The 25,765-nt window shown below is 30.7% G+C and overlaps 1 protein-coding gene across 3 annotated transcripts in view; it reads right to left on the reverse strand.

Moving 5' to 3' along the window:
- Nucleotides 1–348: 348 nt before the first annotated feature.
- The window catches only part of LOC143251033 (ephrin type-A receptor 4-like), a 194,167-nt gene continuing 168,750 nt past the window's right edge, over nt 349–25,765 (reverse strand). Inside the window, exons 5-17 of one of the 3 annotated variants that reach the window (XM_076502322.1) lie at nt 23,917–24,219; nt 21,593–21,807; nt 20,379–20,460; nt 19,084–19,195; nt 18,572–18,648; nt 17,737–17,781; nt 16,599–16,742; nt 15,961–16,208; nt 14,077–14,175; nt 13,567–13,677; nt 12,603–12,797; nt 12,032–12,174; nt 349–4,657 (exon numbers count right to left, since the gene is read on the reverse strand). In XM_076502322.1, the coding sequence (XP_076358437.1) occupies nt 4,393–4,657; nt 12,032–12,174; nt 12,603–12,797; nt 13,567–13,677; nt 14,077–14,175; nt 15,961–16,208; nt 16,599–16,742; nt 17,737–17,781; nt 18,572–18,648; nt 19,084–19,195; nt 20,379–20,460; nt 21,593–21,807; nt 23,917–24,219 (2,039 nt within the window). In that variant the 3' untranslated portion in view covers nt 349–4,392. Of the gene's footprint in view, nt 4,658–12,027; nt 12,175–12,602; nt 12,798–13,566; nt 13,678–14,076; nt 14,176–15,960; nt 16,209–16,598; nt 16,743–17,736; nt 17,782–18,571; nt 18,649–19,083; nt 19,196–20,378; nt 20,461–21,592; nt 21,808–23,916; nt 24,220–25,765 lie in introns of those variants that run through there. The other 2 variants (XM_076502332.1, XM_076502343.1) reach the window with 2 other exon arrangements.

Raw genomic sequence — 25,765 nt, forward strand, 5'->3', positions numbered from 1 at the left:
AACAACTTCACTAATATCACACCCAAACATACTTGTAACATTTTGCTAGAATATACTTTGTTGTTTTGGCTGCCACAGTGAAAGTGATTTATAAAATGTAGCTTAAAGACCAGCTTTATTCAAGTAAAAAGAGCTAGTCTATGGTATACAAGTTTGTGGTTATTACACTGAGGCTGAAATGTTGATTTAAAGACAATTATATATGTGCATACTATATATGTTATAGAACATTACTTTACTACTTGTAACATTTTGGAGCCATGTTCTTCACTTATAATGAATTCATAACTATTTTAGCATGAATTTCAGGTCATATCATAGTTTAAAAATCTATTACCATACAAATACTTTTTGCAAAGTAATCTTTATTGGATCTTGAAAAGCATTTGAATAGCAGAATCCAGTTGTTAAGAGATCCTCTTGTACAACACCATAATTATTACAGATCATGGGCAAGAAGCAGGTAATGGCTACATACATACATAAAGCAGTACACATTTACATAATTAAAGACACTGCATGGATGGCAGCTGTTTAATGTAATAGTTCTATTCTGTAACTTTTTTTTAATATACAGTAATCCACTGACCCTGCTGAGACACTGCAGAATCTTCAGTGGTCAAGAATATCTACACAATAAATATACTACTTAACAAGCTTTCATTACGTACAGTCAAAATTCATTTCACGTATCTGACTTATAAATGTCCATGAGAATAGTTTGACAATAACAGTCATAGCAGAGAGTCAGAATATAAACTTATTACCTTACATTTCAAAACTAGTAGCCAAGCATTTGTATTACTATAGCTCAAATGATTATGGCAACTTGTTTATTGCCTATGCTTTCTTTCAAAATGTTGAAACGATAATGGATAACAAGTAAGTTTATAAATTGTAGCAGAATGTGCAATGACCATAAGATAAAAAAATATGTAAGGATATGAAATTCATCTTAAAAATGATTTATAATGTCTGACTAAAAACAACAAAATATTATCATGCTATTGAAGTACTTCCAGTCTGAAACCAAAGAAGATCAAAGCCATAATAACTGCTTGTTTTAGGAGGTTCAACAAAAACAAATGAGTTGTTTTCCCTTGTAAAATGAGAGGTATTAGAAATGGTCCATCCTTCTAATTATTCTACAAAATAAAGGATTATAATTTTCTCTTGCATTGTCTCAGCTGGATTATAATATAAGTAGAACATGAACATATCTTTATCTGGCATATTTTTCCTTTAATACAATGTTGCTAACCATATGTTTTAAGTGCTGGATTTTAGGAAGAATTCACAGAAACAGTAATTATTTTTATTATGTTTTACCACATGAAATATGAAACTCAAAATTAGTCAAAAGTGATCAAAAGTTGGCATTGCCATGCCATAATGAACAAGATAATGACTGAAATGAAAGCATTTAGATCATGGTTAGCAAAATCAGGGAATTAAAAATAATTTTAATCTTCATTTTGGCAACCACATTTGATTGTAAAGTCAATGAAAGATGAATGACTTTTGACACTGTAGTATTAGCATAAGCTTCATAAGGATGAAATATAATAAAACATTTATCATGAGTATCTAAAATGAAAAGTCATATATACATCTGAAATTTTTTTTTATTATTATTTTCCTTAAAATGTTAACTTTCGTTTTTATGTCCACAGTTGACAATTATGTTACCTCCTACTCTAACTTAAGAATTCTTTGAGCCTATACACCATCTTAGTATTAACTTAAAGCAAAGTTTCAGTAAAACTTATCTGTTGAATGTATCTTTAACATGTTATGAAACAGATTAAATTACTGAAATTTAGGGAGAATATCATATATATTTTAAAATAAACTGTTTCATGACAAGGGTCAAACCAGTAAATTCAGAAATAATTACTTTTTAAAAGTTCAGAATTCATAATAATTAGATATAATGTAAAATATTACATGTGGGTGATTAATGTAGAATGTAGTGTAGCAAGTAATATGTTTTCTATAATTTACATATAAGCCATAAGTCAGCTATTGTTTTCTATTAACAATAATATAAAAGTTGAAATCTTGATTTTTAAAATATATCAAACTTCTGATGACAGAATTTTATTTCTTAATTTTATTTTAAAAAATATAATCAGTAAGCCAGCAATAAGATTTTCAAAACATGAATAATGTTGACCATAAATGTTTAAACAGCAAAATCAGTATGAACAGGATAAGTAAGGAATCAAGCAAACAAAATAACCCACATCATGAGCTTGATAGTTATCAGGAATGTTATAGAACGATACATGATGTGACAAACTGTACTACACACCAGTGGCATCACTAGGTGGGCTAGAAGCAACATAATTAATACATATTAAGGTTTACACAAGACAGACTCAAGGCAATGTGAAATACATCTGGGTAATTATCCTGATAGAGACCTATTTAAAATTTCTTGAATTTCTTTACTTATTGCATGAAGTATGAAACTCATCTCATAATACAAACATTACTAGGTATTGTTTCATGTAAGAGTAAACAACTAAAAAAAAACAAATCAAGTCTAGAGATTTAACTTGGAGTTAAGTATATGGGCAATTTATTTTGAAAACCTTAAACTGGTGCTATTTCATAAATTTTCCTCTAAATAACATGAGACAGGGTAGAAAAAAATTAAGCATTGACTAGCCCCACTACATGCCACAAGTAAAAGCTAGTTTATTGTTTATAGAAGTGTAGACTTATGCCAATGAACTTTACAACTAATGTATATATTATTAATGCATCCTTAAGTCTGTGTATTTAGTTTATATATATATAATATATTCATGTAAATTGTGTTTTTCAAAACAGCCTGAAAGTTAATGTATTGTGGCAGTAAAATTAATCTACAAAAGTTATTTTACAATACTATCATTATTCATCAGTATCAACTATAGAAAACAAACAATAAACAAACTTCAGCATACTTTAACATGTGCTTACTAATTTCTGTGTGTTTCGTTGTCTTTAAAATTAAATATTTTCTGCATTTTAACTTTGTTGACAAAGTTAAAGGCTTACTTTAAAAACTTAATTAGTGTTAAGGCTTACTGAAACCTAATTGTATTTGATAAAATCATCAATGTTTCAACTTTGTGAAACCTAGTCTTATTTCATAAACACATCAGTATCATGGTTTACTAAAACAATGAGAGCAGATTTATAATATCACATTTAAATACCTTATACGCACTGAAGGTTTTTTTAACTCTTAAAAACTTAAAGAAAAATAATAATGTTATTTAATCAACTCATATTTTCTCTTCAATCTACATAATGTACATTTACTTAGGGTCTTATTTAGTCAAGATTTCCTGTTAACTTGTAATGTGTCCATAAAAAGTTGTCAGGATAATGAAATTCTGTAACCAGTCATATTAAATTAAATCTACAAGTGTAATGAAGATAACGAAATACAGTAAGCACCAATTTATTCATCAAAAACTGATAAAAAGGTTTAAAGAGCTGTAACACACTTTTCTACAACATTTTTGTAGAACTTAGAACTTTCAGATCCTGTCTCAATTTTGTTCTTTTATTGACAAAGTTTAAAGTTTAATCTAATTAAAAAATATACATAATACTAAAAAGGCTGGTTTTCATATTCTCTGATATACTAGTATAAGATTGAAAACCACCATTATTCCTAAAATTGGTGTGAAATTTCTGCTTTGATGGTAAACCACTCTATTCTGTATTCTGTTACTTTTACCCTCTCTCTCGATGTATATATATCAGCATGAACTACTAAAAAAGCAGTGGGTTAAGTGCTTGATATACACTACTTACCATCTGAATAACTGATATGATTGCATTGTCTACAAGACAAAATGATATGTGTAGAGCCTGTAAGCTTTCTAACCTTAGACAGTTATTAGCTTTTTTTGTTTATAGACTTGAGCTGATATGTTTTGTTCCACAGCTAGCTGCTTCAAGTCCTGTGGTACTGTTATGGAGCAATCATTTTTGTTTCAAAAGTTGGTGGCTATGGTAGAATTCCTGAATAACTCACTGAGAATGATCTTGTACACCTGGTTTGAAAGAAGGAACTTTGTTTGTCATGTCACCACCAAATTACTCTAGCCATTTCATTTTTCTTTGGCTAGACCACATGTCTTTGCAGTTGAGAACACATATTACCCTAACTACACAGTAAGTAGATGGAATCTTAACAGAAATTCTTCATTTGAGTTCATCACAGTTGCTTCAGTTTTGGGTGGCACCCACACATTTAATTTGGCCACTTGTCAAATACTGGTAGTTTGTGTGTGTGTGTGTGTGTGTGGAGCCATAACTTCCCAAGTCTAGTTCTTTTACATCCAAAGTAAACAAACAAAAACATTTTATCACGTACTTTCAGTTGTTTTAAACCAGTAGTCCTTCAGACATGTTGGCACTCAGTTGAACCCTAAGAGTCTGGATGCTACCAATCATCTTTTTTTGATGGCCTACGAGTGTCACACCAAGTGAAGTGATATCAGCAAGGGTAAGCCGAGATACTGACTCCATTGAGTTAATTCCTGCCTGTTGAAAGTTCTCAAGGTACCTCATCATTTTGATACTGTTTAACCATTCTTCAACTGTCTTATATTTAGTCATGTCTGGAGCATTGGGATCAAGTGGATTTTGTCTAGGTAATAAAAGAAAAAAGAACTTTTTAACAGGGTTTTGAACTTATAGTGGTTATTTTAACCCTTGTCATGTCAAGCTGTTTTTTACTTTTGTGGTTAATTACATTTCTGCAGAAAATGTACTCGATAAGTAAATATCTGAATTTATGAATAATGTATATTATGTATAATGTATAAGAACAAGAATGCTTTTTCCCACTATTTATGATACATAATTCAGACAAAAAATCTGATAGCAGTATTTCCAAAGCCACCTGGTTAGCACTGATTCTAATACATGATAACATGCAACATATTTTTAGCAATGAATTAAAAATACAATAAAAACTGGTTTGCCTGAATTAATTCAGGCAAATATTTTTTTGAAACATGAAGAATGCCCGAGTTATATTAGTCAAGTCACAGGAGGGGTTAATATATACTGAACTACAACAAATTACTGGGCAATGAATTGTATCTCAAGACAACTGGTATGGGTATTAAAACTCTTATTAAAATAGAGAACAACATTTTGACCTTCTTAGGTCATCTTCAGGTTGACACAGGTTTTTTTGTTAACCTGAATATGACCTGGTAAAAACGTTGCTCTCTACTTTATTTTAATAAAAATTTGAATATCCATACCAGCCCTCTTGAGATACATTTTTAGTTCAAGTGGATTTTTGTGACCACAAATGAGCAATGAATTAATTTTTTAAGACATTACTTGTACAAAATTATTATGGACATCAAAACATGTTTGAGCAGTGAAATACACTGAAAAGATTCAAGCACTTTTAAAGTGTGAGCTGTTTCTTAAAATAATAAATTACAATATTTGTGATTGATTTAGCTATTAATTTTATACTTTCAGTTTTGCTTCAATCCTTAATGAATATGAATTTATTATTGTCAAATATATTTATTGTAATCCATAAAAACATTTTTTGAATAGTACAGTGTTATAAGAAAAACCTAGAATATTAGTTAAAGTTAGGACTACTATTTGAAAACATTCAAATAACAACAATAACAATGTTTCTGCTCTGTGTGTACAGCATATTATCTCAAATATTTCCAATAAGAGGTAGAAGTTTTATATAATATATTAATCATGTCATTATTTCCAATTTTTATTCCAGCATTTAAGTTAAGGTATGGATGCAAAGCTTATGACTAAATTAAATGGTTCTTTAAAGACAAAGAGGGTTGAGCACATTATTTTCAAATGCTTTTAAAATATAAAAATCAGCAGTTCATATGACAATTACAGCTTATGAAGTCGTGGTGGACCATCATTACCAGAACTATATTTTGATACTGTTTGGCTTTTCATAGCTAATGCTATACTAACAAAACCTAATCAGTTCTTAAGAGGTATGTAACAGCCCTTTTCAATGCAAAAGATTTTTCAAACACTCAAATCATAAAGGTGATTCTCCTGATAGAAGTTCTATCTCCTGTACTTAATGGAATTGGAAAACAACGAAACACAGATAAACTTGGAGCATCAGGATCATCCAGAAAGAAACCCACAACAAGTTGTACCCCAGCTGAAGTCATTTTAAAACAGGTGAGAATCCACAAACATAAAAATCAGTGGTAAAAGCCATCCACATGTCCCACACACCAGCATGCAACATTATCAAAAAGGATTTCCTATTGGAAAAGCAATGCAAATCAAATGTAAACAAGTTGCTTCTAGAAAATATCTGTCAGGTATATATATATATATATATATATCTTTTATATTTAGTGTAATGTTAGCATTATGATTTAGATAATTTACATAGCTGAAGTACAAAACTTAAGTTATTTTTAAAAATGAAAGTTACTTCTAGTTTCTTTACTTAATTTGTCACAAATAATTCATTATGTAGTTCAGTTGTTGTAAACTGACATCATGTTACTTGAACCTTCTGAATGTTTCTCATTGTTTTAGTATTGTTGCATCATACTATCTAGTAATGTGAAACCTTCTAGATAGCTTTCAGGTGTGTGTGTATAATTATCAGATTGTATTGTAACAACAAAGTAGAGAAGAATAATTTGTCTTGTTAATTGTGTTCTCAAAGTAACTGAGCCTGCCTTTGTGAACTCATGAAGAGAGACATTTATTTAAAGCTCTGTGGTAATCAACAGTGAGGTAAGCTTTTGTATGTATATGTTTAACTTTCTTTTAATATTTTATTTTAAAACAAGCAGTCTGTACTGTTTGTTTATTGTGGAAATTTATTGTCAACAAGTCACAGACACCTACTGAAAGGAATCAAGCTCATACACATGTAAAAACCTCACAGTATCCTTTAAATCATTGCATATATACATTAAGTAGCTGGAGAATGAAAGGGGTGTTCATGATATTCCTTACAAAGAAATACTGATCAGGTTACTGGCCACAGTTCTCATGGTTTTCTATTTGATCGAACTGTAGAAGCAGCCATTGGGTAACCACTGCAAATGCACACAAGATGGATCACATAAAGCTGTCAGGTGAGAATTGGTGTACTGTGGAACATGACAGATTTACAACTGAGATTTTTGCACTGGAGACTATGCTGCAGGGCTACTGTTAAGATGCACAGTCATAAAATACAGCATGGCTGGATGTGGAAATAGAGTATGCAGGTGTACCATATATTTTTTACCTTGTTATTATAACATTCAAATTTTCAAAATTTGTTATTCTCAGTATATATGAAGTTTTGGCATAATATGTGGTCAAGAAAACTGTTAAGTTGGCTTTGTTTTAGCTGCCTTTACTCCTTTGTTTTTCTCCAGAGAAAATAACTTATCCACCCATGGATGGTAATAGCATAAAAATCAAAGAAGTGGAAAAATATAGATAATAGTAACAGCCTCTCTTAAGCTGATCAAGAATGGCTAGCCACATGGATAACGCTGGTCACTATGAATAAATCTGTTCTTAACATAACATAATATTTAGGGACAAATCAGTTCTTAAGGGGTATGTAACAGCCCTTTTCAATGCAAAAGATTTTTCAAACACTCAAATCATAAAGGTGATACTCCTTATGGGGATTTACAAGTTCTATCTCCTGTACTTAATGGAATTGGGAAACAATGAAACATAGATAAACTTGAAGTAACAGGATCATCCGGAAAGAAACCCACAACAAGTTGTACCCCAGCTAAAGTCATTTGTCATCCTCTAAGCCAAACTAAAACTACTGAAAATACATATATTTAAAGCTAGACTTTATCATTCATATATCTATTAAGATTTCTTTTAAACTCATTCAAATTTACTGCCTCCACAACATCCAAAGGCAACCAACCCATACCATAGACCAACCACCCTATTTGAAAACTAAAACTATCTTAGCTGAAGCTTGCTTCTAACTTGCCTAAATCTACATTTGTGTACTCTAATTCTGTAATACTCACTGTTAAGAATGAGATAAGTTGACCAACTTCTATGTTTTCAGCTAAATTCTAGCCAGTATTTCTGTAGATGCAATCTAAAATCCTATTTTTCCCTACCACTAGCAACAGTACAATGCTTGTATGGCTTAAGAGACTGATGAACCATGACACAAAGATCCTTTACTTTCATGACACCATTAAAGCTATTTCTGTTCTTACATTTGTCATAATTTAAACCCATCTGCTATTTATTTGCCCAACTCACTAAATAATCTAAATCTATTTGTAAAGCAGCAGCATCCTCTTCACAGGTAGCAACCTCAAAGACTTTAAATTCATTAGCAAACTTAAGTACTTTATTGACCATTCCTTTACCTATGTCATTAATGTAAATCAGAAAGAGCAACAGTCCTAAGACTTTGTCCAGAGGTACACCACTTGTAAAATTAATCCAGTTTGACTGAACTCTATTTATAACAACCTTATGCTTTTTTACTTCAAGCCACTCTTCTATCCAATTAGTTAACTTAACCCCCAAACCTATAGAGATAAGTTTCTTTACAAGCCTTCTATGTGCCACTTTATCAAATACTTACTGAAAATCCAGATATACCAAATCCACATCCTTACCCTCATTTTCAAAGCATGTCAAAAGATTAGTAAGCCAAGATTTTCCCACAGAAACCATGTTGAATATGTAATAAAATTCTAAACTTTGTTAAATGACCTTGCAAAGTATCTTATCAGACTTTCCAAAACTTTTTTCCCATAACTGGTGTAAAGGTAAGAAGCCTATAGTTACTGGGATAACTTCTGTTACCTCCTTTGAAGACAGGAGTGACATTAGCTAATTTCCAATCTGTTAGTACTTGTCCAATAATGAAGGACTTACAAAAACTGTGGCAAGTGGCTCACATATCCAATCCTTTACTTTTGTTTTTAAACCATCATGAAATATTATTTGGATCAGAACATTATCGTTCTTTAAACCTTCCACTTGTATTTTAACAAGCTTAGAATTTATGCAGTTGACTTGTTCAACATTGCTTTCATCCATCAATTGCTCAAGATGAGGAATACTGCTCAAGTCTTTATTTGTCAAAACTGAAGAGAAAAGCAGAATTAATCGCCTAGCCATTTGATAACCATCTAATACAAGCTTTCCCTTATCATCCCTCAAGGGTCCTATATCCTAGTCCTAACATTTTGTTTACCCCTAATGTACTTTTAAAAAATCTTTACTATTAATATTTGTTTTCAGCCAATTTTTTCATAGATCCTTTTGGATGTCTTAATTTCCTGTTTAATGAACTTTCTTGATCTCCTATAATTACCAGTCAATTTAAATTTCTTATATTTGTGATGATTTTGATTAATGTTATCTCTTATACTCCTTTCTGAGCCAACCTGGCTTTTTTACTTGCAGCTACCCTTTCCTATCTGTAAGGAATATATTTGTTTTGAATATTGAAAAAATTTTCTCTAAACATTTTCCACATCTGATCAGTGTCTCCAAAAAACAAAGCTGCCCAATTCACAAAAGATAATTCTTGTTTTATGCCTGTAAAATTACTTTTTTGAAATTTGGAATTAAAATGTCATTATTCCTGATTTTCATATGCAACAAAACATCAAATCTAATACAGAAATGATCACTTATATCTAAGTGTTTCCCAATTTCCACCCTCTTAACTGTTTCTGTATTAGGAAGTGAACAATAAATCTAAAATAGCATTATTTCTAGTATGTTCCTTGACGATATCTATTTTGAAGAGCTTCCAGAAACATTTCTCCCTCATGGTTTGACTCTAGCATTTCCCAGCCAATATGTTTGAAATTAAAATCACCCATAATTATGAATTCATTAACAGCTGAAATCTTATTCTCACTGTAAAGCTTCTCATTAATTTCATCAGTTTCATCTGGTGGTCTGTAACAAATTCATACTAAGAGCTTTTTACCTTGACATCCACTAACAGAGACCCAAACAGATTCAGTCTCCTTGCTATTATCCTTAATATTCTCAAGTTCAACAAGATGTTACTCACATTGTACATATAGAGCCACTCCTCCCCTCTCTCTTTACTAGTCTGTCCCTATTAATTGACCTATAACCATGTATTTCAAAGAAATTTCTGCAATCAAAATCATCTACGTTTAACCATGCTTCAGTTATTACCATTATATCAAAAGCTTCTATTCCTACCAGTGCCATAAAGTCACCTATTTTATTTCTTGTACTAGTATTAAAATTGTAACTATTAAGCCTATCTTTATAATTACTTTTGTATTCATTTCCTACACTCAACTTTCCTCTACATCTCAATTTTGTTTCTTTTAGTTTACATTTGCCATCACTACTATCTAGTTCTAGTTTAAAACTTCCCTTAGAGCCGAGTTAATGGCCCTTGCAAACATATACCTTTTCCTAATCAAGTGTAAACTATCCATTCTAAAATGTTTCACCCTCCCACTGAAGTGATCTCACTAGCCCAACCAATTAACCTGCTCCTCTTTACATAATAATTTTGGCCTAACATTTAGCCCTAGTGACCTAATAAAAATTTTATCTCCATAAATAATTCTTAGTAGTATTCCTGACACAATTAATTTATGGCCTTCACCTTTAAATGCTTTTATCAGTCTCTTATATGTATAAATTAGCTCCTTCTGCTTACTCTTCCCTATGTGGACAACAGACAGCACTGTTGTCAGTTTCCTTCATTATATCTCTTACTCTGTCAGTTACAGCTCCCTACTGCTCCACGGGGTAGCATAATCTAACTCTTTTCTCTTTATTTACCCCATAGATTATTTTATCTACATGCCATGTCAAGGAATCAACTATAACTATAACTTCATAGAACACATCCTTCTCTGTTCGTTTTACTTTCCCTCCCTCCAGTAGTCCCTTGTCTACCTAAACCAAGAGCAGAAATCTGTTGCTCAATAGAGTAGGGTCTTTACAATAAAGTTCACTACTTTTAACACTAATACTACTCTTTCTTACTTCCTGAATGTCATTTTAATCTTGGCTGATGTCTCTCTTGCATGTAAAATCTTAAACTCCTCTTGAAGTCCTGCTGTCATTTCTCAGTTTATATTCCTCTATCTATTTCCTCAACTTTAACTACAATAGAAGAGTCTCCAACTTTTCCTTCAACCTGCAAATTCTATATATATATTGAACATCCTCACTACTAGCTTTCTTAAAGATGAATAATAGTCCAGAGTTCCCAAATAAAACCATTCATTGCACTATCACACCTAACAAACAGGGAATACTTAACCCCTGAATTAGCCTTAACCATTGTAATATTTGTAGAATTAAGATAAATACTTGATACTATTATTAGATACCAGTAGCCCATTGTTAACACTGTTAAGCCTAAGTTTGACAATTAACTAGTTTTTAGACTACTTATCAGATATATTTAAATGTATTTAGTCTTACAATCTCACTGTAAGTAGAATTGTAACTAAACCTAAAGAACTGTTACATATTCTGAGCCTAATCTAACATTATACTACATGCTACACTACTAAAATCTAAATTAAAAGCTTATACCTATTTTTAAACCCCAATCTTACTAAATCTAGTTCTGTTTTTGTTATTCAACTCTAATTCCTAAAGCTTAAAATAATAAAACCAAATAACATTAAAAAGTCCACAATATTATAAGAACTTAGCTTTCTGACATCTTTTTTCAAATAGCACCCTCTTTCTCAATAAATTAAAACTTATGATTTAAATATTGTTACACTGGATCTCAAGTGAGTTGGTTGATGGAAAGGCTACTTGAGGGAAGAAAATTTGTTGATTAATTCACAAGTCCAGTAAAAATCATCAACTATCCAGTGTCCATTCATTTGGAATGTTATTTCAAATAATATACCAACAATTAAAGCTTCCTAGTAAGGATATTAACACCTATGATTAAGAATCATAACACTTTAGTTGTTTAACAAAAAAGATATTTAAGCCTTACAAAGCTGAGATGTTTTACCGATTTTGTGCAATCTTTCGAAGGCTTTCAGGACATTTGAGCAGTTTGTCAAGGGTCTTCACAATGGTTGCAAAAGTTAGTCTGTGGGATCTCTCTTTTTGCCAACAATCTAACATAAGTTGATACATAGCTTCAGGACAATCCTGACAAAAAAACAAAACAAAAGAAACTGAATATTAAATTAGAAATAACACTTTTCATAAAATTATTTAGAGGTTATTTAATACATAACCAAAAACACAAAATCCAGTGACTTCTAAACCTTCACACAGTTGATCATGTGCAAAGATAGTCAAAATAAAATGTTCATAATGCCTGTAAGACAATATTTTCCAACAAAACAAAATTCTCTAAAACCTGTAAAACAAATTCATAATAACCAATTATGTTTTTCAGAAATCATAACTTCTAGTTTGTTCTGTGATTATGTTTTTTACTTCTATGCTGCATGACATTAAGCCCTTTTGGAAAATCATGACTAAAAACGTAAATAAATTCAACATAATTTGCAAAATTTCTTATATAAAACAAAATTCATTATATTTTTAACTTATTCAATAAGTCAACATACCATAGGTGGAGGAAGCCTATAGCCTTTCTCAATACTCTTAATAACATCTTGGTTAGGCCAGTTCCAGTACGGTCGTTCTCCATAAGACATAACCTCCCAGGATACAATACCAAAGCTCCAGACATCACTAGCTGATGTAAATTTTCTAAATGCAATGGCCTCAGGGGCTGTCCACCTAACTGGTATCTTTCCTCCCTAAAATTAAACATAATTGTTTAATTACACATTTAGTTTCTGTCTTGTAACAGGAAACAAAAAAAACAACACCTCTAAATCAGAAAGTCATTAATTTATTTTATCATATCTAGATATGACAAGAATACAAAAAGCTTAATCATTAATCAGAAAAATATACATCCAGTTTTAGTGTATAATATCACTTCCATCACTGCCAGTATCTGCAATATGACAAATCAATGAAATAATTATATTAAAATTGTGGATCTTTCTTCAAATGTACCAATGCTGTTGTTTTTGTTTTTTTTATCATGAATGATCTTGAGTAATACGTTACTTCTGCATAAAAATAAAGTCCATCTGATATTCACTTCAAAACTTTCATACCGCTACAAAGATATCTAAATAATTACAGCTATGTCTGATTAATACTATTTGAGTATTAACATTCCAAGACCAAAAAAACTTGTATTCTTAAAATCAAGCTGACATATTTTACATATATTTCACTTGTGTCAGTGTAATTAGCATTAAGTGAATGACAACTATTCTATAAATTTAATTAGGAGGGTTGAAGAAACTTCAAAAATAATTAATGCATTAAATAATTAATTTTGTATTCAAAACAATATATTGAAGTATAATACAGCTTTTAATCACTGAAGGTATCAAATTATAAAGACAACAGATTCAATATTAGTACCAATTAAGTAGTGTATTTGGTGTAGTTAACTATATATCTCACAATGTCACATTTCTGTTACATCATGAAAAGCTATAAGCTCACTCTTGTAGTGTATGCTCCTTCTGTTGCACTTTCAATTTCTCTAGAGAGACCAAAGTCAGCAATCTTACACACCAAGCTGGAATTGACCAACACATTACGAGCAGCAAGATCCTAGGAAAATTAAATATATTTAATTCTGTTGTTAGACCAACAGGTCTTAAAACTTAGCCATATAATAAACTCACAAAACAACTGAACCATACTTTCCATGAAAATATAACAATTCTAGGTACAGATATGTATAGGAGATTATTTGATATGATGTATGTATGTGTTACTTAGCCAGTTACAACAAACTAATTCTTCCCAGTTTTAATAAATGTGACCTTTGGTACAACTGGTAAAAGTTGAGCTAAAAGCCACAAAAAGAAGTGTCAGTGTTTTTACCATTACACAGTTGTATATTATATTGAAATATATTAGTTCTGTGAAACTTTACGTTACAGTATTACAGTAACCACATTTTGAGTAAGTATCTAGCCTACAAAGAACGTTTATTATATTACTCACTCTATGCACATAACTCATCTCAGATAGATATTGCATCCCAGCTGAAATCCCTCGCAACATTCCAACTAACTGAATAACCTGAAATTTTCCATCATTAGCCTAGACATAAAGAAAAGAAAATCAATCAACAATAATCAGTATATATATACACAATTACTTAAAACTATAGAAATTTAAAAACAAGTTATAATAATTTGGTTTTCAACAAATACACAAATGACAATATAAAAAAAACTTTCTACATAATAATTTAAAACTGAGAAAGAATCATGTTCATTTGAGGTATAGGGAAACATACTGAAATAACCCCTTGATGTTTCACAAATCCTTCTTGGCTCAATACTTGAGTAAGGTGCAGGTTCTTAAGATGAGTAGCATTAAAAAACCTCTTAAAGTTGTTCAAGTATCTCAGTAGGTTTGTATCCAATGCTTTGCATGAGAGTATCAAAACATTTTGTAATTACAGGGTAAACAATCTTAACTCCTGTAACTAGCTTCATGTTTATCATCACATCACACAAAAATGTTAAAAGTACTTCACAAAAATGTTTAGTTAGAATGTGAGTAATTTAAAAAAATACTCATGAAGAATAGTGGAAATAAACAATTAGCATATTTAGTAATGAAAATAACAATTATGAACCTAAGTATACTCTCATCCAGCTCAAGCATTTATATCTAAAAAATAAATTAATACAGTAAATAAAACATTATTCTCTTGATATTAGAAATGAGCTAAAAAACATTTGTATTATAAACCAAAATACAATGGTTTGGTTGATTTGTTTCTCAAAAAATTCCAAACGTAAACCTTTCTATGGTTGTTTAATTTTGTAGTTAAGTACAAAACTACACCTGCTCTGTCCACCATGAGTATTAAAGTTTGGTTTCTAGCATTGTAAGTTTACAGGCACATTGCTATGAGGCTGGTTGTTTAAGACAAAAAACAAGTTACAAACTCATAAAAATAGTAGTAAAGTCCAAACAGTTAAAATTTAAAAAACCTTTTTTTTTCAATTTCAGTTTTATTATGTCACTGAATACTGATACACACACACTTATCTATTCAATGGTTTTTAGAAAGTAAAATTTAAGGTAAGCTAGTGAGAACAAAATTAATAAATATTGTATTAAAGTTAACACATTGTGCAACACAGAAGTGGAAAGATATCACATATATTTTTGTGCATAACAAATCCTGAATGCATGCTTAAAGTCATAATTGTACTTTTTTTTTTTTTGGCATGTATCCAAATAGATGTTATACCCTAAAATTACAATGATCTGTTAGCTAAAGAAACTATTAAACAATCTTGCAAATGTCTTATGTTTTTATATTAGTTTCATTTTACAGTTTTACATTCTTATGGTAAATAACCCCTGGCAGAAAAATAATATTCTACAGAACCTCAGTTAAGAAAACAAACAAAAAACGTATATATATATTTATATATTCAAGCAAGCCACACAAAAAGAAATTCTCTAATGACCTTTGAACTATACATATATTTATCAAGTACTGTTGAAATCATGGGTTGTTTCTAAAACTGGAAATAAGTAAATGGGTTCTGTAAAATGAAATGTTTACATTCAACACTTTATTATTGTCACAAATTATGATAAACAATTTTCCAAATTTCTCTAATACTTAATCTATCCAATCTGTCTATGTACAATTATGACAAATCTTTCTGTGTTGGTGAATTTCCAGTATTGTCCTTTTGGAAATAATAGAAAATAGTGTCAACTTTGATATAAATAAGGAAGGTTGAGTTTAAGTAAGAATAACCTGAATTATCTATTTCATTATTCTTCCACAAACATTAAGAATGCACAATGTTTGAACACAATATAAAATATCTTCATTGTATGGTAAACACTTGCCCGTAAGAAGGTATCAAGAGAGCCATTTTCCATATACTCAGTGATGATCATCACTGGATTACTTTTTGTGACAACACCCTGAAGAAAGATGACATTGGGATGATCAAACTGTCCCATGATGCTGGCCTCTGTAAGGAAGTCCATACGAGCCTTGTCTGAAGATCCCGGTTTAAGAGTTTTGATGGCAACAGTAATTTCAGGTCGTCCCGGTACTTTCAATTTACCCTTACACACATCTCCAAACTCACCTGAATAAAAAATTAAAAATTACCAGATGCAGTAGGCCAAGGCAGTATGAAGAATGTTTACATTGTCCTGTCTCACATCACTTATTGTTAATCAATACCCTTCACAACAATGTACATTTTTTTCTTTGTTTCAATGATAGAGGTTCATTACTCTGTTTTAAAATATTACAGAAAATATTTAATAATGTGGATAAGAATCACCAAATATAATAACCAAGATCACTATATCTGAATCACTAGTGATTAAAATTTCTATGCTCACAATTAAATTGATTGATAGTAGAAAACTTTATATTTATAGAATAGTTTAAGATATCTAAACCTTTACCTACTGATTAATATCAATTTGTAACCAGAGAAATTTAGTTATCAACTGCACCAGTGCCTTACCTCCACCTATTATAGCTTCAATGGTTATGTGGAGGGCATCAATTTCTTTGGCAAACTCTCTAACTGCTTGATTTGGGTCTTCATAAGTGTGAGGGTCAATGTAGCTCCTTGTTGTTCCACAATGGGTGAAAAGTGGTGTTGTAACTGCACAGACAAAATAGAATATTTTGTTATAACTTTAAACCTCTATGTGATTATCATATTTTAAAGTACTTTCTTGGGACATATTTTAAGAAATAAACTTTGAATTATCTTATTTAGTAAATAAATTTAATAAATTTTAATATTCATGTGGGTTATTATCATTCAAATTATTTTGATTTTATGATTATTTTATAACTTTATACAAGGTTTGTAAAATGCAACAAATGCAATAAATAATTTAATATTCACCAAAACAACTTATTACTTACAAAGGAACATGAGATTAGCTAAAAATGTCATTACTCTATGAAACATTTAGGACTGGGTAATTAGTAGAATTTAATGATTGTTTAACTGTCATGCTCATTAATTAATTACATACAACCTTCAATTATTCTTACCTGAGACTTGGATAGTTGGAATACTAATGAGAAACACTAATTGTTTTTTATTAGGTATTTTTGTACAATTAATTGAGTTCATCATAATTTCAATTCTTCAATTACTTTACATATCACTAATTACTGTAATCGATGCTTTTAGGTAATAAATTATATTGATTAATTTCTCATCTATACTTGTGTTACACAATAGATACATTAAAAGCAATATGCTAATTTGTATGCAAAGAATGAAATGTAAGGTCTATTTACTACAAAATTTTAATATATTTGATAATGTAAAGCAGCAAGAAAGCCTGAAAATGTTCTAACAATACTACAGATCATATAATTCTACATAAGCAATTTCAATATTTTATTTATATTCAGAAACAAATATGTAAGGACGATTGTGATGTTTTGCAAAATCTTTGGTTTCAAAAATCAGTATTAGTTTCAAAAACCCAAAACAGATGGTTAAAATGTTTGATAAATACAAGCTATTGCAACTACAGAGCCCAACAGAATGAAAAGAAATGACTATATTTTAAGAAGGCAACAAAGTGCAACAGAGTTATAGCTGCAGTAACTACATAAAAACTGTTAGTACTTACTTCGAGCAGTAGGAACAATAGGAGGGTGTTCCAAGGCAGGTACTACTGTTAGTTGAGAATAAAATGAAACGAAAGGCTTGTGCAAAAACTTTTAGCTGCTAATACAGTCAAGTCATATTTATTAGTGAGCTTTTGTATGTATAAAAATTCATATTTTCACAGGTTTTCTTTTTATTCTTCAAACTTAAATAAGTTTCTCTTTCGGCCTCAAATTAAAAGAATCAAATATTTACAAAAATATATATCTATTTAATAAAATCACAAAGAGATTTTAAATGTCTAATTTATGTTTACTGTGTTAACTTGAAAGTTTAAAAACAAACCCATGAAAAAAAAATCATTTAGTATAAGATATCTTGAGGTTTTGAAGAGAGGTTAATTCAAACAAAACCAAAAATATCAGTAACATGGAATTTACAAAGTAAAAGCTTCAGTACAGATTCTCTAAAAAATTAATGACATTAGGTAAACTTAAATAGTTACTAAAATTATGTCTTGTGTATCAGTAAAAAAATATCCTTAGCATGTTAATTCACACATGGTTATTTTTACACTAATGATATTTTTGTGAACTCTTTATTTTAATGTATTTATACCATTAGGAAAATGACTTAAATAACTCAGGATAAATAAATTCAAGATATACTGTAATTTTTAAACACCCATTTCTTATCAGGTGATGATATTACTTGTTGAAGTACCACACATAAGGAAAAAATTATTAACCAATTTTCCATAAAAAAATTTAGTTCTGGGTTAAAAAAACATAGTATGATAACTTAAGCTCAGCACTATGAGATTAAAAAGGAAATAATCATAACTACAAACTTCTTACATTTGTTACCTTCCCCATTTCTGTATTCTAAAGTATCACAGTCACTCGCTTGCTTCTTGTTGCACTCTTCTGAGCTCCTGTAATATGTGACCGTTTAAACTGTGGTATTCCAGGAATATAAATACATGTTTATGCATAATACAACTGAATATTTTATGTACTGTAAGTTGTCGATGAAATGTACATGTTAAAAAGCTATAACTGTGTTAATATAGCAGAAACTATTTAAGAACAAACTCACAAACACAAATTTGCAACTACAAAAACAAGAAATTTCTGAAAGAATGTACTCTTATTTCAACCACTTTGCATGCGACATTATCATGAAAATCCCAGATTCGTTTAGATTTTATCAAAATGCTATGAATTCTTATATCCATATTACCAGATACAATGTGAATATTTGTACATATATCTTCAACTAAGTTCACATGATGAACACAACATATAAATCGATATACTTATGAATTTAAAATGTACAAGCATTAATCTTACTAATATTAATTTCTTACCTCCTGATATAAAGAACAATCATAACAATAACAACAACAACGAGGACAACCACAGCAACAGTTGCACCAGCAATAATTCTAACTTGAACCTTATCTTCATCCTCAACGTAAGCTGATAGAAAACAAATGTAAAAACTAAATTGAAACTCATTTAATGTACAGAGAAGAGTAGAAACATAACAATACACCTGCGAATAAAATAGACAAAATGCATTAGAACATTAGTCTAACTTGAATAATTAGAATAATCTGGAACATTAAATAAATAAAGTATGTTTTAAATTATTAAAATTTATGGTATTTGTAAAATGGGAGACTTCTACAATTTCTTAGCAATATTTTATTATATTCAATGCACGCATATTATGTCTGAAAGAACTATGTTTTGAAACAATAAATTTATCTTGAAACTGAATGTTAACAATTACCAATGCAACACACCAAAATATACACATAATACTTTGAAAACATTACTTCTGTTTTATCCAACACAACTATAGGTGGAACATACATAAAGAAAACAAGAACAAATTTCAGAACTATTTATCTCACAGATAACTACAGATAAGATTTACATAATTACAACATGAACTGGTTTAAGAACTACTTATTGCAAATAATATAATTATAAATGGAACTTACATAAAGCAGACAAAAACCAAATTAAAATACTTTGCACTATAACAAATATTATCTATTTTAGTTCTAAACTATAAAAACAATATTATTAACTAATAAGCAAATATGTAAAAACATAATATACGTCCTACTTACATGATAAAACAAAATTAAATGAATAATTTATATTTTTGTTACAAAATTTTTGGAAGTCTTACAACAGTACATATTTCAGCATTACACTGAAGGATTTCATAGTATGACATATCATATCATGTACTTTAACATTTATATTAGTTTTTAATTTCTACATGATTTTCCTATAGACATATCTGCTTCTCTAATTGGAAATAATGTTCATCCACTAAAACAGAAAAAGTTCAATACTGATTCAATTAAAAATGTTTTATTTTAAAACTGGAAGGTTTAACAGTGCTGTCGTCATTCGTTTTAATAACTAAATAAAATTTTAATTTATGTAAAAATATAACAATACTTACTGAGTATATCTCAATTTTATTTATAAATGATTGCCAAAGCATACTGATATTATTTTTTTCACGATGAATAAAAAATATTGTACAGATTATAAAAGCTATATTTTCCACCTATATCAGCACCTGAGAATATTTCATATTTAACCAATACATACTACAAGAGACATGAAAAATACAAACCAGTACTATCGAGGAGTTGTCCAGTTGATTGATAGATAGTTTTACTGAATTCTCCCCACCCATGGGTTGTTTTCGCTCTCACCTTCAAAATGTCAGCATAATACACAATCAAATAACTAAATAATAATGCGTTGTGTTTCTATGAAATAAAATACTATTACAACTTCTGTAAGCATAATTTATAGAATTAAACTTAAAAAAAAAAACATTTCATTTATTTGCAAATATATTATTGTAGCAGTGTTCTTTACTTGAGCTAGTTCTTTTAAATTATTTGTTGATAATAAGACCAACTCCACTACACATAACAATAAGAAATTAGTTTGTTTCCTTCTTAACGTTTCTACAAGCTGGCATCACTTGTACACTATTATAACTTGTATGCTTAAGTAACTTCACAAATAACGTTGGAACAGAAATAATTCGCAAATGGTACTACTATTATCGTAAAATCAAACTTGCTTTACAATTTCATGGCTAATCGATAATGATTAAGTATGAACGATAACTAACACTGATTGACTTATTCCTCTCGATTCTCTACTGATAGCCTTGTTTCTGAACACTATATAAAGTCTCTTGATTAGTATAATGATGAACGTATTAATATTCTAGGTCTAATTTAATGTAATGTGACATCTAGCTAACGCATAAGTTAAAATATTTTTAAAATGGCTTACGACAGTACTTTTTATTACAGATTTACAACTTAAAACATGTAAAAGATGAATTTCTACTGGTATTTAAAATAAGCGGTGTGCTGTTGAATAAAGTAATGACATATAAATTCTCAAATTCACATACTAATCTGCTATATGAAGTCACTGTCAGTTATTATGAGTAACTAGGTGCTCAGAGCTTCGGCCTGGCACGGCCAGGGGGGTTAATGTTTTCGACTCGTAATCTGAGGGTCGCGGGTTCGGCTCCCGGTCGCACCAAACATGTTCGCCCTTTCAGCCGTGGGGGCGTTATAACGTTACAATCAATCCCACTATTCGTTGGTAAAAGAGTATCCTAAGAGTGGCGGTGGGTGGTGATGACTAGCTGTCTTCCCTATAGTCTTACACTGTTAAATTAAGGGCAGCTAGCGCAGACAGCCGTCGTGTAGCTTTACGTGAAATTCAAAAAACAAACAAGTAGTTCATAGCTTCAACTTACTAGTTTGATTTTTATTTGTTACACAATGTCAGCTAGTACCAAAAGTTATTTATTACCTGAAATCCATATTCAGTTCTTTGTTTTAAATTTGAAAATGTAGATTTTTGTTTCTTTGTCAAGATGGCAGACGCGTTTTTTACGTCGCCCCGGGGAAAGTACCGCACTTCGTACATTTCGATGACTGTGGATGGGTCTTCGGGAGGATCCCAGGCTAACACAATTTCAGAACTTTTTGTTGAAAGGATTCGTACATTGGCCACGACCGATGGAACTGTTAAAAATACACACAAAGATTATTTAATGTTTGAAATTAATTGTTTTAATAACAAGTAGCACAATACATTGAAATATACTAGTAATTAATTATACGAACGAGTTACACTGTCTTACAAATGACAGACCTATGTATAAATAACTCATATAAAACAAAAGCCAGAATAAATATTACACATAGAAAAAATGACTAAACAAACCTATAAAAAATTGGCACTAAACGCGGTTTAAAAATAGTGAAAAATTATTACGTTTGTGATAATAAAATGTTATTGAAATTGTGACCCAAAATTAGACTATAAGCCAAAGTGCGTAAAACGGTGAAACCATTACGAAAGCATCTGTTTAAAACAGAAGTGCCATTTCACAAAAGAATGGAAAGAGGAGGGTGGCAAAAACATTACGTCGCGTGAGCCCCTCAACTCAGCTATGGCGTAATTTGCGTAAATGTGTTAATCCGTCCTATCTTGATTACGTCTCATAGAAATTGTCATCTGGTGTCCCTTCTGAGCTTGAGAGGACGGTCACCCACCCAGACAACGTTCCTGTTTTTAATAACATTTTGGAAAGTTTCCCTTTAAACAGAAAAGTAAACAGCTTATATATATAGTACAAACCGACTACTTCTGTAAGTTGCGTTTGAAATTCCAAGAGAAAAAGAACGTGTGATCAAAATTTGGCTTAACATTTTAGTCTGTTGATGAAGGTCATTTAAACAGTATGCTATCCACAAATTCTCAATCTGGCTTTTCCCCTAGTTCTTTTTTTTTTTTCAAATAATATCTTGTTTATTTACTATGATAGGTCCTTTTGACGTTATTAATGCCAAACACTGCCTAACTCTGAATTTTTCAGATCAAACAAAAAATATGTTTTGATTAATTATAGCTATATAATGATCTTGAATCTCATATAGAATTTTTTCAAGACAGTCAGAAATATTTGTTGTATACGTTATAAAATACTCAACAGATGGCACTGCAAAGATGTAAAAAGTTTATTTTTCAGAAGGAATTTTATTATTGGTTTTTAAGAGGTATTAACTTACTAACAACATGAAGATTTGAAACAGCTACTTGTGGGATAATTGAGTTATTTCTATACAACGTTTCATCTGTAATAGTGTTATTATTACTGTTGGAGATTATATGTTTTATATTTTTATCCCATAAATAACTGTTTCAAAATTTCCTATATATTCGTAAAAAACTTCAGAGTTCACCTCACTTCTTTCAATAAAATCAACTGGATTTATTACAACTTTTCATATTGGCAGAATAATTATTTCTGAAATAAACATGACTCCACGGATAACACAGTGGACAAACTTTTTCAATACAGGCTGTAATTATGTCCTGCTTGTTGTAACAACTAACATTCGAATTGGCCTTATTCTTTCCTCTTTGTATAAAATTAAAGACACAGATGTTTAATTCGAATAAAATTACTATTACTTTTAAAGATATTTTGGAAACTCATCTTGAGATACACCATTGTAATCTACGATCTTTCTGCAGTTTTATGTATATAAACTTTAGTTATAAGATTACAGTTGAGGAAAAGAATCGCTGTTTAAGTTATTTTAATTTTTATCAACTGTTCAACTTGCAATGAAAGCGTGTCTACAAACGTGGAATTTTCACGGGATAAATTTTCAAAATTTTGGGAAAATGAAAGAAACTGACTAAAAAAGAGGGAAGACAGAAATGTGAGCTGGTTACCGGCAGTTTAATATTTTTAACATCATACCACAACTAAAGAGATTTGTAGATATCGGAAAGGGTATTCATTTCCTTCGTATTTTCTAACATCCTTTATTTAATGCAGTGTTAAGAGTTAATTAATATAAATAAATTTCTAATCTAAAAAAGTTATTCAACATTTAGCCTATATAACATTTGGGTGTGTTCATTTTACTCAAAATGATACTCTGAAAGGACTAACACAGAGTTTTTTGTTTGTTTGTTTATTATTGGAAGGGGGGAGAGATAGTGTCGTAGGTTCTAATTGAAATGCAGAATGGAGAATTTCATAATGTTTACAGCTGTTGTATTTGGAACATACCGTTTGATTTATTGTTTTAACATTTTTTTTAAAACATACTCACCGGAAGCCTCAGTAGTAACGGTTATATCTAAATAATGGTTATCCCTTAAACCTGACACGCCATTCTCTGCAAATATCTGAAATCTGTACGTTGTTACAGGATTTAGGCCGGAAATGGTAACTTTCGTATCATTAAAACCTTGTTGAGCTGGAACGTAAGACACAGCGTTGCCACAAGCATCGCATATTACTCTGTAGCTTGTGTCTGTCCGTCCACCTTGGTATTTTGGTGCCTGCCAAATCAGTATAACAGTAGATTGGTCTACAAAGTTGACCGTCAAGTTCCGAGGTGACGATGGTGGTTCTAAAAGTATAAATATATATGCACCAATAAATCAGAAATTAATGAAAGTTAAAAAAATAGACGAATAATCAGATTTTGTTTTGTTTTTTTGTATAGAGGATGTTCGAATATTAAATAACCATCAGAAGTACACACATATGCTTTGTTACAGTGATAGCGAAAAGAAACTGTGTGACGCTTGTTTTCCGAAATACTTACCTCACATTCAGTTCTTTCTATCCGGGCCGTCATGGTCAAGCACTTGACTCGTAATATGAGGGTCGCGGGTTCGAATCCTCGTCACACCAAACATGCTCGCCCTTTCAGCCATGGGTGCGTTATAATGTGACGGTTAATTCCACTATTCGTTGGTAAAAGAGTAGCCCAAGAGTTGGCGGTGTGTGGTGATGACTAGCTGTCTTCCCTCTAGCCTTATACTACTAAATTTGGGACGGGACGGCTAGCACAGATAGCCCTCGAGTAGCTTTGCGCGAAATTCAAAACAAACCTTTCCATTAACTGCTTTATAATGCTTCGAGTTTTAGTACCAAAATATTAAAATAGTATGTATTTAGGTCTTGACGATATCTGAGACATTATAGAATGACATCTTCATAGTATGGTTTCATGCTACAGCAATAACAACACCTATAATTTGCTTGTCTGTTGTTAAATGAAAAGCTGTACAAAAGACTATTCGTATTGTACCCACAGTGGTAATAGAACTTTATATCTACACTAACAATAAGATTGTTCTAATCTTATACCTCATGATACCTATCACCTGACTTTTACTAAAAACTGGCTTGTGGGTGTTTGTCTGCCCTTCACGAAAATTTTCTTACCTCTCAACTTTTGGTCATCAAGACAATTTTCCATTTCAGACTTCAATGGTGGGGGAGAAAGGAAGGTTGAACTTTATTTTTGGGTTAGTGGTTGGGTGGACACTCTTACGTGTTTTAAAAGTTAAAGAATAAAAATCAGCATCTTAAAAGCATTTGGTGTGATTACTTCCTGTATTATTAATTAAACATCCAAATAGCAAATATTACCCATTTATATACATGTATTGTTTCTTTAATTAACAAAGGGTATGAAAAATGACGGAACAACTGCCTTACTGCCTAAGTGGCGCTCCTGCACAGAGGAATTATAAAACCTTTTACTTTGTCAATTTTCCATTCTTAAGAGTTTAATAGTCATTTCGATTACACCTCATTTTTAACGCTGGCGAATGACTTGCAGCACGAACATCTTCTTGGCATCTTCGTGAAAAAAAACCGAAATAAATGCAGAGTCTAGTACTGGTGCTTTTGCTTGTCCACTACATACACGATAAAGACGTCAATGTATTGCTGCTCCGTGTTATAGTTAGTACAGTTAATATTTACTACATCGAAACCAAGGATATTTATTATCAGGTGGAGAGTAATAAAATGTTAGTTGAAATATCAGATATTTTAATGTGGCCCACGGATTGTTGTTAAATTTAGTTACTCAAGGACTATCTGCGCTTGCCGTACCTAATTTAGAAATGATAAATTAAAGAGAAGGTAGCTAGTCAACA

The sequence above is a fragment of the Tachypleus tridentatus genome, chromosome 1 (assembly GCF_004210375.1).
Source record: "Tachypleus tridentatus isolate NWPU-2018 chromosome 1, ASM421037v1, whole genome shotgun sequence".
In the NCBI taxonomy this organism is placed as follows: Eukaryota; Metazoa; Arthropoda; class Merostomata; order Xiphosura; family Limulidae; genus Tachypleus; species Tachypleus tridentatus.